Here is a 13,805-nt window from a genome sequence, read left to right as displayed (position 1 = left end):
CGCTGCCCTGATTCCGAAAATTATGCTATTTTTTTCCTATCATGTCTAGTTTTGACACAATTCGTGTTTTAGTACCTGCATGAATTCGTAAGATGTAATGTTGAGAGATGTTCTCGTGCAACTTTTTTTTAGAATACAATTATGTGATTTGATTTGTTATCGTTGCATTTTATTATAGGTTTATTGCTGTCTAAATTTTCATTTTGTAGTTGGGGATTTCCTGGTAAATTCATAACAAACTCTGCAAGATACGCAATAGACCGCGAGGTATGTAGGATTGAAGATAAGACAGTTGAGAGTTTGTCTTTCATCTTAGACCACTTGAATAAACAGACGTGTTAAAAGCCCCAACACTCCAATTAATTGAAGGAACAAGAATCCACCTGATCGATACTTTCACTTTTATTTAGCCTTAGGCTATTTCAATAGACATTAGATTAAAAGTTCAGAACATGTTTCGAGTGCGTTGCATTCATCATCAGCTGCTTGCATTTGGCAAAAGTAAAAATTAGCTAAAAACAGTCTCACAATTTTCTTAAAACCTTAAAAACAAGTGTTAGTAGTGCGTGTGTGAATGGATGGGGGGGGGGGGGAAGAGGGGGGGGAATGCATTGAAGGCGTTTGTTAGTTAAACTAAGACTTATTATTAAAAATCTTAATGTTAAAACACTGATGGACTAAAATACAGTTCACTATGAGTCTTGTGAATTTTCCATGAGTTCGTTGATTACTGAAGAACTTGTATGCACTATGTGAAGTATTTCTGTTGAGCTATTAGTAAAAAGTTTCCTTGAGAAGGCATCCGGTGTTTTCACGTCTCTTATCTCCTGTTGAGTGGAGAGGTGTGGCTTGTTTCGAATATGAAGTTTGCTAATTTGTAGTTTGTATGAAAACAGTTGGATCGTCTGTATCACGATCTGTAACCTTGTCTTGCGTGTTAGTTTAACTTCCCGTGCTGCGGGAGTGGGTTTAATCCGGCTGCCTTCAGCCTTGGCACACAGTTACAATACAAGGCTGAAGGCAGCCGGATTAAACCCACTCCCGCAGCACGGGAAGTTAAACTAACACGCAAGACAAGGTTACAGATCGTGATACAGACGATCCAACTGTTTTCATACAAACTACAAATTAGCAAACTTCATATTCGAAACAAGCCACACCTCTCCACTCAACAGGAGATAAGAGACGTGAAAACACCGGATGCCTTCTCAAGGAAACTTTTTACTAATAGCTCAACAGAAATACTTCACATAGTGCATACAAGTTCTTCAGTAATCAACGAACTCATGGAAAATTCACAAGACTCATAGTGAACTGTATTTTAGTCCATCAGTGTTTTAACATTAAGATTTTTAATAATAAGTCTTAGTTTAACTAACAAACGCCTTCAATGCATTCCCCCCCCTCTCCCCCCCCCCATCCATTCACACACGCACTACTAACACTTGTTTTTAAGGTTTTAAGAAAATTGTGAGACTGTTTTTAGCTAATTTTTACTTTTGCCAAATGCAAGCAGCTGATGATGAATGCAACGCACTCGAAACATGTTCTGAACTTTTAATCTAATGTCTATTGAAATAGCCTAAGGCTAAATAAAAGTGAAAGTATCGATCAGGTGGATTCTTGTTCCTTCAATTAATTGGATCTTATAGTCGATACGGATATGAAGTGGATAGTATGTAACAGCCCCAACACTTACGCAATGCTTATGATGGACTGATAAAACAGTTTCCTTTCAAAGATAACAGTCCGAAAGTATTATACTCAAGAAGATGAACTTGTATTTTTTACAGATGTTTCAAATCTTCTACGTTGATTGGAAGAGAAAGAGTATGATCCTAGTAACTGGCGTGTTTTTACTGACTCTTCCAAAATAAGTTTAAAGGCTGTTTTGCTTCATAATACAAATGTTCTGGCATCCGTCCACTTGCACACTCCTCAAAAATGTCTGAAACATACCAGACCTTAAAGTTCGGCTTGAAAAAATTAAATATCATGAGCATGGGTGGCAAATTTGCGGTGATTTGAAGATCACTGAACTGTTGCTGGGACAACAAAAAGGCTATGCAAAATTTCCCTGTTTCCTATGCGAATGGGATAACAGGGCACGGGATAAACATTGGGATACAGTGAATTGGACAGAAAGGAAACAACTACAATCAGAATCCAAAAATGTCTTGAATGTAAGTATTATTGACCATGAAAAAATTCCAATTCCACCCTTGTACATCAAATAAGGATTGATGAAACAGTATGTCGAGGCATTAGATAAAAGTTGCCTATGCTTCCAATATTTATCCACTAAATTTCCCTCATTATTAGATGCAAAAATCAAAGAAGGCGTATTTGATGGACCACAGCTTCGTAAACAGATGAAGGATAAAATTTTCACAGACACGATGACCAAAATTGAGAAAGAGGCATGGAACGCATTCAACGATGTAGCGACTAAATTCCTTGGCAACATTAAGGACCCTCAATACAACGAAACTGTAAGGAAAATGTTGGTAAAGTTTAAGGAACTCGGTTGTAATATGAGCTTTAAGCTTCATTTCTTAGCTTCGCATCTGGATTATTTCCCTCTAAATTTAGGAGCTGTAAGTGAAGAACAAGGTGAAAGATTTCACCACGATCTCAAAGATGCAGAACGACGCTATCAGGGACGTTGGGATGTGAATATGATGGCCGATTACTGTTGGTCGACTGCACGAGATGACCCTTCTAGAGATCATTCAAGAACTTCAAAAACCCGGAAATTCCACGGAAAACGGGAAAAGACGGAGGTGTGAATCTAACCTGCACATAATGTAAGTAACAAAACTATGTATGTTAAACCATGTAATTTTTATTCAAGGTACGGTTATATTAATTTAAAAGCAACTGTACAGTCAAAACTAAATAGATGCATTATGCTTCAGTTTCACGAATTTCAATATACATTAAAAATATAATACATACTATCTACTTGCTTACAAAGCAGCATTCATGTGTATTCAATGCATGCAAAATATGATTACGTTTTGCAAGCTGAAATTTACATTAATACATCAAATTTAATCAATACTAAGTATCAACAATTTTACATAAGAACAAAATAATATTTTGTAAAATTGCCACCAAACCAGATGTGATTCGCCAAAACTAATTTTTTTCTCAAATTCTGCATTAAGAAATTCATAAAACCCACCTAGTTTCGTTTTTACCACACAAAAAAAAAAAAAAAAAAAAAAAAATTATTTTGCAGGCTAGTGTAATCCTGCAAGAATTCAATTTAAACTAATCTGCTTTAATAATGAAATAAATTGCAATAACAATAATTTAAATTCTTAAATTCTTGTTTTATTCATGATCATGAATTGCCTTGGGATGAATTATTCAATTATTAAAATATCTAAATACATTCGTTACTTCCCCATTCAAAGAATTAATCAATAAAGTCCTTAACTGAAATCAAATCATTATCTCGTTAAAGAAATGTGGTCTGAATAAACATAAATGTAAAGAAAAATTTTAAAAATCAAATCTCATTAAATAACAATCTTGCAAAATATTAATGAAATCAAAGTGTCAAGAAAATTAAAGAAATAAGAATTCAATCAAGAGTATGAATAAAATCAAAAGTGTGAATAAATTCAAAAGTGCTTATTTATCCTCTCATCAAGTTATTAATCTTCTCTTATATCCTTGTTTGATTTCAATTATAACGCTAACAGAAAAAACAAAGTTCTAAATGTCATAGCTTCAAATGGCTATATTTATAATATTCCGATAAATAAATAAATATATCAAGTTTCACCTGTTACTGGATAAATATATCCATATTATTTCCTAAAAAACATCTAGGAATCATCTAATAAATTCTAATCATTGTCCTGACAGGTCTTACATTTATCAAGTTTCACAATCGCATTTAAATTCAATCACTAAGGGCCTGTACTACGACAGCCAGATAAAAGTGCGGTATAAATTTATTTGGCAGTTTGGACATTTATCTGGAAGTTCGGTTGAAACTGCGTACTACGACTTTCGTTTATGTGCAATGTGGGAAAATATTCTCGAGTAAAGCTATGCCGAAGTTGGAGAGGCTGTTAACGCTCTTATCTGGGACTTAGCACTTATCGGGAACGCTACTGTAAAGAATCAAGATGGCTACTCATGAAGATGAATCAACATCTGCATGATGCTGTGTGAAATTAAGTTGTTACAATGTAATTTATGTATATATTTATGAAGTATGTCATGCTTCCTGTCCAGCTATCACAGAATTCTTAATGATTTCCCAAGCTAGCAAGTTGTTGCTACCGAGTATATCAATAGTACACAAGCAGTCAACCTCAAGCTTCAAGGGTAGCCGTGGTCGTTAGGGCAGCAAAGTTTGCTGATAAGCAGTTTTTCGTGGGTTCGAGTCCCAATAGTCTAGCATTTTTTTACCTTGTAAATGGTAGTCGGTAGGGTACTAGAGGTGATAGCACACATTTCCTAATCATTAAAATGCGTGTCAAAAGTGTGGGTTCTATTCCAAATCTATCCGCGACGCACATATGGAGTAAAGGTATACGACGACGTTCATGGTGATTCATCCGTTGAATGAGGATGTTAAGGAGGTTATATTTCTTTTACTTCATAACAAATTGCTACAAAAGTATTTACGCTCAAGTGAGATAAATGCTTGCCAGTTACTATTCTCATGTTGTATTGAAAAGAAAGAAACTAACTACTTATTCAATGAGCAAACAATTTTTGAATTAATAATAAAATTAATGATCCCACGCTGTATCAGTGGCATTAATTACGAATATAAACTTTACTTTCGTCGTAACGCGCAACCTCGTAAATAGTACTAGACAAAAAAAGATACATAACCTGAATCTTAACTTTGCGTCCAGGTTACATTTTCAGTCTTTTTATTTTCTATAACAGTTTCAGTTTCGTTATACAGTTAATTAATTTTAACATTTCTTCGTATGTGTATATTTCAGTCCTAATTCTGTTTTTGACCTGAACTTCCACATTATAGCTTAATAAGAGTCTGATATTGGATTCTAGTAATACAATTTTAAAAGGAATAGAGCTAAACAAACGAAAACACCAGGGAACATGTATACCACCGCGCTAAATTTCACTATATTTTCAGTAACTTTAATACCAACCCAATAAAAATGTTACTACATCTTCCGCATTACAATACCGTCGTTAAAATCCATTGGTAGTACGCAAGAAAATATTTAACTTCTAGTTTGCAAAACTGCAGTCTACGTATCTGGCTGTTTATCTGACAGTCGTAGTACAGGCCCTGAATCACGGAATCTTAGAGAATATCGTTGATGATAATTATCTACTAGTCAATGGCAGTAACTGAAATTATGAAGATGCTTTTTCCCATCAAAACGTGGCTTTGACACAAATCAAACAGGACTTAGTACAACATGTGAGATTCTCCTAGAAGATATCAGGTTTACACCTTAATATTTATTATTTGGAAATTTTATTTTGATGACTGTATATGGTTATCAGCCTGTGGATTCTGTAATGTATTTCACCATATGAATAACCTACCAACCCAAAACATCCTATCATCATCATCATTAGTCGTCGTGCTCATTACTGAGCGTCGTGACCTCATAACTCCATCATTTCCTTGTTGCAACCTTGACAAGATGTCTCCATCCCGAGTGGTTTTCACATTTCGTTAATATGACCTGAAGTGGTAGCCCAGTGATCTTCTTCGCCTGATCTATCCATCTGCTTGCTGTTCTTCCTCGTGGTCTACTGCCTTCAATTTTGCCTTGTAAAATTACCTTTTCCGAGTTCTCTCCATCTCGTCTTAAAATGTGGCCAAGGAACTGGAGGTAACGTTCACTCACACGGGAAGATAGGCGTTTCTTGATGCAGAGTTCATCCAGAATGGAAACATTAGTTCTTTTTTTCTGTCCAGGATACACGTAGCATTCTCTGCCAACACCACATCTCAAAGGCATCAATGCGCTTTTTGTCTTTAGCATTCACGGTCCAGGTCTCACAGCCATACAAAAAGACAGAGAACACTAGTGATTCTACCAAGCGCATCTTCGTGGCTTTTGATATTGCCCGGTTCTGCCAGATCTTAGTAAGTTTAACCATTGCAGCACGACGTAAGACAATACGCCTTTTTACCTCTTTATCACAGCTTTCCATGTCATTGATGACAGACCCCAAGTATACAAATTCCTTAACTATATCCAGGTCCTTTAGGTATCCCGTAAGTTGGATTTCACCTTGCCGATCAACTACCATTAGTTTGGTCTTTTTGATGTATATCTCTAGACCATACTGAAGACTAGTGTTCTTCACCCTTGTAAGCAAGTCATGACGTTCTTCTTCACTACCAGCGATGAGGGAAGTGTCATCTGCAAAGCGCAGGTTATTAATTTTTCTGCCACCAATCAAAATTCCACCATTCCAGCCATTGAGAGCTCTTTTGATGACACACTCTGCATAGATGTTGTAGAGTTGAGGTGATAATATACAACGTTGCCTTACTCCATTTGTCACATTGAAAATGCCTGAGAGATCACCATCCACCTTTATGATTGCTGCGTGGTTTTTATACAGGCTTTTCAGTAATGATATTAAGTGCAGTGGAACCCCAAATTCCTTTAGCACCTACCACAACTTGTCCCACATAATACAATCAAAGGCCTTTTTGTAGTCCAGGAAGCAAATAAAGGCAGGGACACAAAACTCGCGACATTTCTCAATTATCTGTCTCATGTTCAGGATAGACTCTCATGTTCCTTTACCTGCAACAAAGCCTGCTTGTTCTGCGGATATCTGAGGTTGCAGGAATGGTTTTAGGCATTGATTTATTATATAGAGCCGAACTTTGCTTGCATGGGATATTAATGCGATAGTACGATAATTGGAACAATCCCTTATAGACCCCTTGTGAAGAGGGATTAGTATTGATGTTGTCCAGTCCTTGGGCCATTCACCAGTTTTCCACACCATATTACATACCAAATGTAAAACACGCATGCCCTCCTCCCCCATCACTTTCAGCATTTCCCCCGAAATACCATTCACACCTGGGGCTTTGTTGTTCTTCAAATGATTGACAGCATTCACAATTTCAGTTAATAAAATATCAGGTTCTTCTTCATACCTCAAAGAAATTTCCTGTTCAGCAGAATTATTTCCTTTGCAATACAGCATTTCACAGTGTTGTTTCCACCTCTCTATTGCTTTGTTCTTATCAGTAATGAGGTTGCCATCTTCATCTTCAATCACCCATGTGCGTGGTTTGAACTCATCGGTAATGCTGTTGACTTTTTTAAAAAGATCACGTGTTTGATTCAGCCTATGATGTTGGTCTATTTCATCACAAATACTGGTGAGATACCGTGTCTTGTCAGTTCTGCAATTGCACTGTATTTTGCAGCAAAGTTCACTGTATGCTTCTTCGTCTTGCTTGGATTGAATGCCACGTTTCTTCAGTGTGCTCTGCTCTTCTATCAGCAGTAGAGTGGTGTTCGATATCCGGGGGTGCTTAGCTTGGGAAGAGTTAGTAAATGGTTCAGGGAGAGAAGAGTTAATGATTGACTTGAGGTTATCCCATGTTTGGGAGGCTGATCCTTCCTCCTGTACTTGCTGGAGTTTTGGCCTTATTCTTTCTCCAAAATCTTGGAGAGACTTTTTGTCAGTAACGAGAACTTGTGTCACTCTCTTCTTCTTGGTCAGTTTCAGTTTCATCCGCATTTTCATGGACAGCATAATGTGGTCACTACCATAGTCTGCTCCAGGATAGGTTTTGCAATCCAGTACAGAAGTCCGCCATCGTTGCCTCACCAAAATGAATTCAATCTGATTTCGAACCCTGTCGTCAGGAGAAATCCATGTGTATCGACGCCATGGGTGATGTTGGAAGAGAGTATTGCAGATAGACAGGTTATTGCCAACACAAAACTCCATTAGACGCTCACCACGCTCATTTCTCACACCTAGACCATGCCTTCCAACCACATGTCCCAAATGATTATCTGCAATAGTCTTGCCTATCTTCGCATTAGAATCACCCTGAATGACTAATATTTCCTTCTGAGGAATCTTTCTGATGGTGTGTTCCAGCAACTCGTAGAATTCATCGATTTCATCATCCAGTGCAACTGCAGTAGGAGCATAAACCTGAATGAAGTTGATCCTACACGGAGAAGCATTCATCTAAATGGTGATGATTCTGTCAGAGACAGGCTCATATCCGATGACAGCACTGGCTAGTATTTTAGGAATCACTACAGTGACACCATTCCGACTGAGATCCTTGCTTCCAGAAAAATATATGGTGTTATCCGAGTGAGTGACAAAGTGGCCACAACCTTTCCAATGTGTCTTGCTAAGTCCAAGTATGTCCAGATCATGTAGGCTCATTGCTCTTTCAACGATAGCCAGTTTTCCTGTCTGTAAGAGACCTCGTACATATAGGTTGCAATCTTTCTAACTACGCGCAAAGTTGGTTTGGATTGATTTGCACGTTCAGATGCTCCTCTAAACCATGTCCCCCCCGGAGATCCAACTGGGAGACTTACTCCGGACACTGATTTATGATTGAGTAAAGCCATGAGGTTGTCTTGGGAAAATTAACAGTGGTGGTTTCCCGTTGCCTTCCACTGACCCCCAATTCCACTCTGCTCACCGACCCAGCTTCCCGCTGGGGTTGTTACTCAACCTTCCACTGGGTTGCTCGGCTTAACAGGGGCACCACGTGTAGGTAGGAAATGGAGAATTGAGGTGAGAGAGGCTAAGAGAACTCTCTTGTTGAGTTCTTATATTCGCATCACACCTCCATTTAGCCAGAGTCTCAAGGTGGTTGCAGAGACTCTCCCTAGGTCAGTTCCTATGCCACTACTAAAATCATGCTGCAATCACGACAACTATAACCTATGATTAGTATTATGTCGCTTAATTACTACCAATAAATCATAAATACATCTCTCTCATCATATCCTAATCATGAACATTATAACTCCACATTAATCATATCAACAAATATATCCTCAGAATATTCATACTTATAATCTCATCATTACGACGTATGTACTCTTAATTACACATATAAATATCAATCATTTCTCCTTTAGCGGCGTATCGTTTCAATATACCATTATCATATGACAATGATGCATTAATGGGTTAAATTTCTATTCAAATACAAATAATCACTCCTTTCTTGTAAAAGAAATACCTGTATAAATGTATCAGGCTCATATTTACTTACATGTGATGACGATCTGGCGATAACCAAGTCTTCATATCCTATGAAACCATCTATTTCCACTCCGCATTACAGCCGGATTCAATTACATTATGTATAGCACTTTTCTTTGGCAATAGTCGAAGTATCGTTTTCAAATCTCTCCACAATTGACTATAAGCATCCCTACATATGAATGTTGATTTACATAATCGAAGACTACCTACATCCATGGTTTTAAAACAAATATAATTTCTTTTTGAGGACACTGCACATTGAAATCAGTTCTCGAAGATATAAATGTCGACCTTTTAAAATCACTTTACTAACATCAATGTACTACTTCTGAAAGTTAAATATATATGGTTACTTTCAATAGATAAAACTACATGGAACTTAGCTTGTATCTGCTCGCGCTACAGGACTGGGCTGGATTCCAACTCGATCTTCTTTGGTCCCCTGGCTCGAGGTGATGACTGCGTCATATTTGGGCAGTGGTTACCAGTTTCGGGCTTGCAGAAACAGCTGGTCGGTGTCCATCAGCTGTCAACCCCATCTTCGGCTTAGTTACTCATTACATAAAATTAGCTTCATGGTCTGTATCGCACTTCAATAGGTGGAAAATAAATTACTTAATTGTGAATTTAGTTACTCATCTCGATGCCGTCATATACATGCGATAAAAAGATATTTAACATCGTCATTAGTTCCACAATTCAATTATACAATGAATTCTCCTGTGTCTAATTTCTATTTTCAAGCAGATTATTCCATCAAAATTCAATAAAAATCTCCAGTTATAAGATTTGTAAAGTACTTTAGAGAATTTCTAGTTTGACGTAAATGTATTTTGAGTTGGCGATATTTTATTTTCCTCGAAGTAACTCTTGTTAATTTTTCGATCCGAGCTTTGGTCTCTGATAACTTAATTCTTCCTCTCCTTTTAGTTTTTACCCTCGGTAACCTTGATATTTATTTGAGAATCGGTGTAATATCTTTATAATATTACTCATTCTTCCAATTATTCATCAAATCTTCTTTCGTAAAAAAGCTTCCTCCTTCCTTACGTATTGAATCTCGCGTGAAAACTTCATTCTGATGCTCAACGTGAAATGTGATTGTTCACTTTGCCATTATAACAATTTAAACAACTTCTGCATTTTTTTTAAATCACGGCCACGTGGATTCTATAGGTCTGAATATCTTACTTCCTGACCATGGCTTACTTGATTCGTTACGTCTGTATTCTTTTCGACATATTCACGGCTTCTTTAATTCTATATATCTGTACTTTCTTTTAATGTATTTCTCTACTATATAATCTTTATAATTTTTATTACGATGCATGGCAAACATTGGTGTCGTAATATCTCGTTTCAATATAATCAGGGCAATGAAATGGTACATACCCAAGAACTCATTAAAAAATTTCTAGCATAACAAAATAATTTTGTGTGTTTAAGAACCAAATGTTACAAATAATAGAGTTTTAGGTTTTGGACAAGACTTCTACATTCATGCAATGAAAATGAACACACCCGCAGAACGGATTCGAGCTGCAATTGTAACGAAATTTAAAAACATCATTCTACTCTCACAATACTGCACTGCTGACAGTGCCATCATATGCACCATGTTTAACCAACAGGACCTCTACATCTGCAACGTTTACTTTGACTCCAAATGTCACATTGACACGGATCTGAATGGCTTTTAACAGAAATGTGACAAGTTCAAAGGTAAACCACTCCTAATCACCAGGGAATTCAATCTAAACATGGGGCTTGGAAGAGTCCCATAGAGGACACACACGGGAGACTTCTTTATGACTTTGCAACTCCTCTGTTTTAACAATATTAAACAAAAGCAATAAAACCACTTACAGACGCACCAACTCACAAGAGTTATTTAGATGTAAGGGTATGCAGTCCAGCACTTCTCCCTGTTATCTACGATTAGGACTCAAGTTTAAAGATAAAAATTTCATGATGTTCCATACTGAACTGTATCACAAACTGAAATAAAAAATAATGTAGTTCAATCTATTCAATACAAATAAATAAGAAATGTAGTGTTACATTTCTATTTAATTATAAGCGGAATCGGTACCGGTTTTGACCCCAATCTGGCTCATCATCAGCCGAATAAAATGCAAAAACAATGCATAGGTAAATAAGAAATTAAAGAGTGAGTCTTTCACAAAAACAGTTGAAGAGGCAAAATATGTTAATGGGGATTGGCACTGTGCAATTTTAAATTGTAAAATCTAGAAGAAGTAGAAAGTCAGTTACTTATAAGAAGTAAGGCGCGATCTTCTGAATAGTAGCACAACACACGCAAAGTTCAGCACTGTCTCGAAGAGGTGAAAAGTTAAATGAGCCAGCATGCATATTTTATCAGGCGCGAAGTCACAATATAATTTAATGAATATGAAGTCCCAAAACTGTCTAGAAGTTGAAGACGAGTCGCTTGATTGAAGCAAATTGCTAGCTCCTGAAGATCAGTGCAACACACTAAATGTCTGACACTGTGCTTTCAAATGCCGATGGAACTCGGTGAATAGCTTGATGAACCAGTCTATAATTGTTTCGGCTGCAAAAATGTGTGTATATATACATGTAATTTGTTTTACACTATAAACAAACAATATTTGAAATATAAGAACTCAAAACTTAATAAATTTCAAAATCAGTGGCAATTGATTGGTTGACTTATTGTGTATTCACCACCAAGTCTAAAAACACATTATACAATATACTTGCTTTTTAATGCTGAGGAGCACAGAACTAAAAATGTCAACTAAAATGCTGCATGGCATGTGCAGAGCCATGATCTCATATTAACACAGAATACTACGCATGAATTTCAAAAATGTAGGATTGAAACAAGTTCAAATCCATCTGGACCAATGTTAAATAGAAAAGTTTGGTATTTATACTATTTATACTAAAAATAAATTAGAATGCCGAGGAGAATGGGGGCAGTGAAAGCATCCGCCAAGAGTGCATGCCACTTTCTCTGCCACAAACTGCAGAACTCGATTAATACAGATAACTTGTCAAATAAGAGTGTCATTACATATAAAATTTAATTGAACAACTCACTAACTTACCCGAGTCATTTGCTCGAATGTGCTGCGAATGACTAAGAGTTTCTCCAGGGGAGAGAAGGTTGTCTTGAGCTGCTGTAGACTTTCAACAGCTTCATTAAATAGCTGTTCTCTCAGAGGTGAAAAAGATGTGGGCTGATCATAGGTCTCAGCAATATGTCTTGGACTTGTGTAACCAACCCAAAATTTCCTAAAATGTTATAGTTCATATTCAGTTGCATGGATCTTTTGGATGAAATGCCAAGAAAGCAAGCAGATTATAGAAATTAATGTAACTCACTTATCAATGCCAAGAAATGCCATAAGAGTAATGTCAGGTTGCTTGTTCCATTTCAGCAATCTTTTCCAATAGGCATCATCTTCCTGCTTGTTGTGTAGGGCATAAAGCACAAAGAGAGCTGAGTGAACTCGTGGCAACAACACAGGGTGCAAAAGTGCAGCAGCACTTACAACCTCACTGGTCAGCAAACACCACCTATTCATACAATAAGAGAGTTTTGGTATTAATGATTTAAAAAATATTTATAACTTTTAATAAACTGTAATACTACAAATTATGTAAAAAAGGCCATATCAAGAACTCAGATTCAGAAACAAAGTATAATCCAACAAAGCAATGGACAAGATCAAACAATGGATGCTCTCAGGACACGTGCCTGAATCCACTTGGTTTTCTAAATAGGTATGATAGCAATTTTCCAGAACAGCGTGATATTAGATCTTTACCTTCAAAATTCTCCTTACAGAAGTATGGGTTTGGAATTCTTCTATTGGTTTTACATTGCACTTACTCAAAATAGGTCTTATGGTGATGATGGGATAGTACAGGGCTACGACTGGGAAGGATGAGATCATGGCCTTAATTAAGGTACAGTCCCAGCATTTGCCTCATGTGAAAACGAGAAACAAATAATTTTAAAGTCTATTAAATATTTTCTGAGAGAAGTCCACCTTATCAATACCAAAGACAATGTATTTACTTATTAAAATACAATTAAAATCAAGTGAGACATGTTCTGTCCCTTCTTCTAGGACATCCTCAGCCAGTTATTAAACATGAAATTCAGGTCTGCCGGCAATTTGGTTCAAACTCTCCATCACCCAAATACAAGCTCACAGTTGCGTGATCTCGTTGTTTGGAATTCACTGAGAGTGACATTCTAGTATTAAATCATCATCATTTGCTTGCCGCCAGGTAGAACAACTGTTTTATAAAGTACAACAGTGTTGTCAACTGAAGGTTCTCAGATAGCTAAGGAAACCAATTCTAGAACTACAAATTTTGTCAAAATGCCAGTACATCAAAACTGCGAAGGCTCCTTGCTGTTGTAGATCCTCACGGTCAGTTCTCTGATTTTCAGATGCTACATCTTCCCATTTGCTAAAGTCCGTTTGGTACTTCTACATATTAAACATTAGAATGTCCTTATACTATGACCTCACTGATTACATTATCTATCCTTCAATTGA

General features: G+C 36.8%; 1 protein-coding gene across 1 annotated transcript in view; it reads right to left on the bottom strand.

Moving 5' to 3' along the window:
* Positions 1-13,805, bottom strand: part of Als2 (Amyotrophic lateral sclerosis 2) — a 226,968-nt gene that overhangs the window by 25,425 nt on the left and 187,738 nt on the right. The window contains exons 12-13 of the mRNA XM_067151475.2: positions 12,616-12,810; positions 12,339-12,525 (exon numbers count right to left, since the gene is read on the bottom strand). Of these exons, the coding sequence (XP_067007576.2) occupies positions 12,339-12,525; positions 12,616-12,810 (382 nt within the window). The remainder of the gene's footprint in view (positions 1-12,338; positions 12,526-12,615; positions 12,811-13,805) is intronic.

This window comes from Anabrus simplex, chromosome 7 (assembly GCF_040414725.1).
Source record: "Anabrus simplex isolate iqAnaSimp1 chromosome 7, ASM4041472v1, whole genome shotgun sequence".
NCBI lineage: Eukaryota > Metazoa > Arthropoda > Insecta > Orthoptera > Tettigoniidae > Anabrus > Anabrus simplex.
This window is presented reverse-complemented; position numbering and strand designations above follow the sequence as displayed.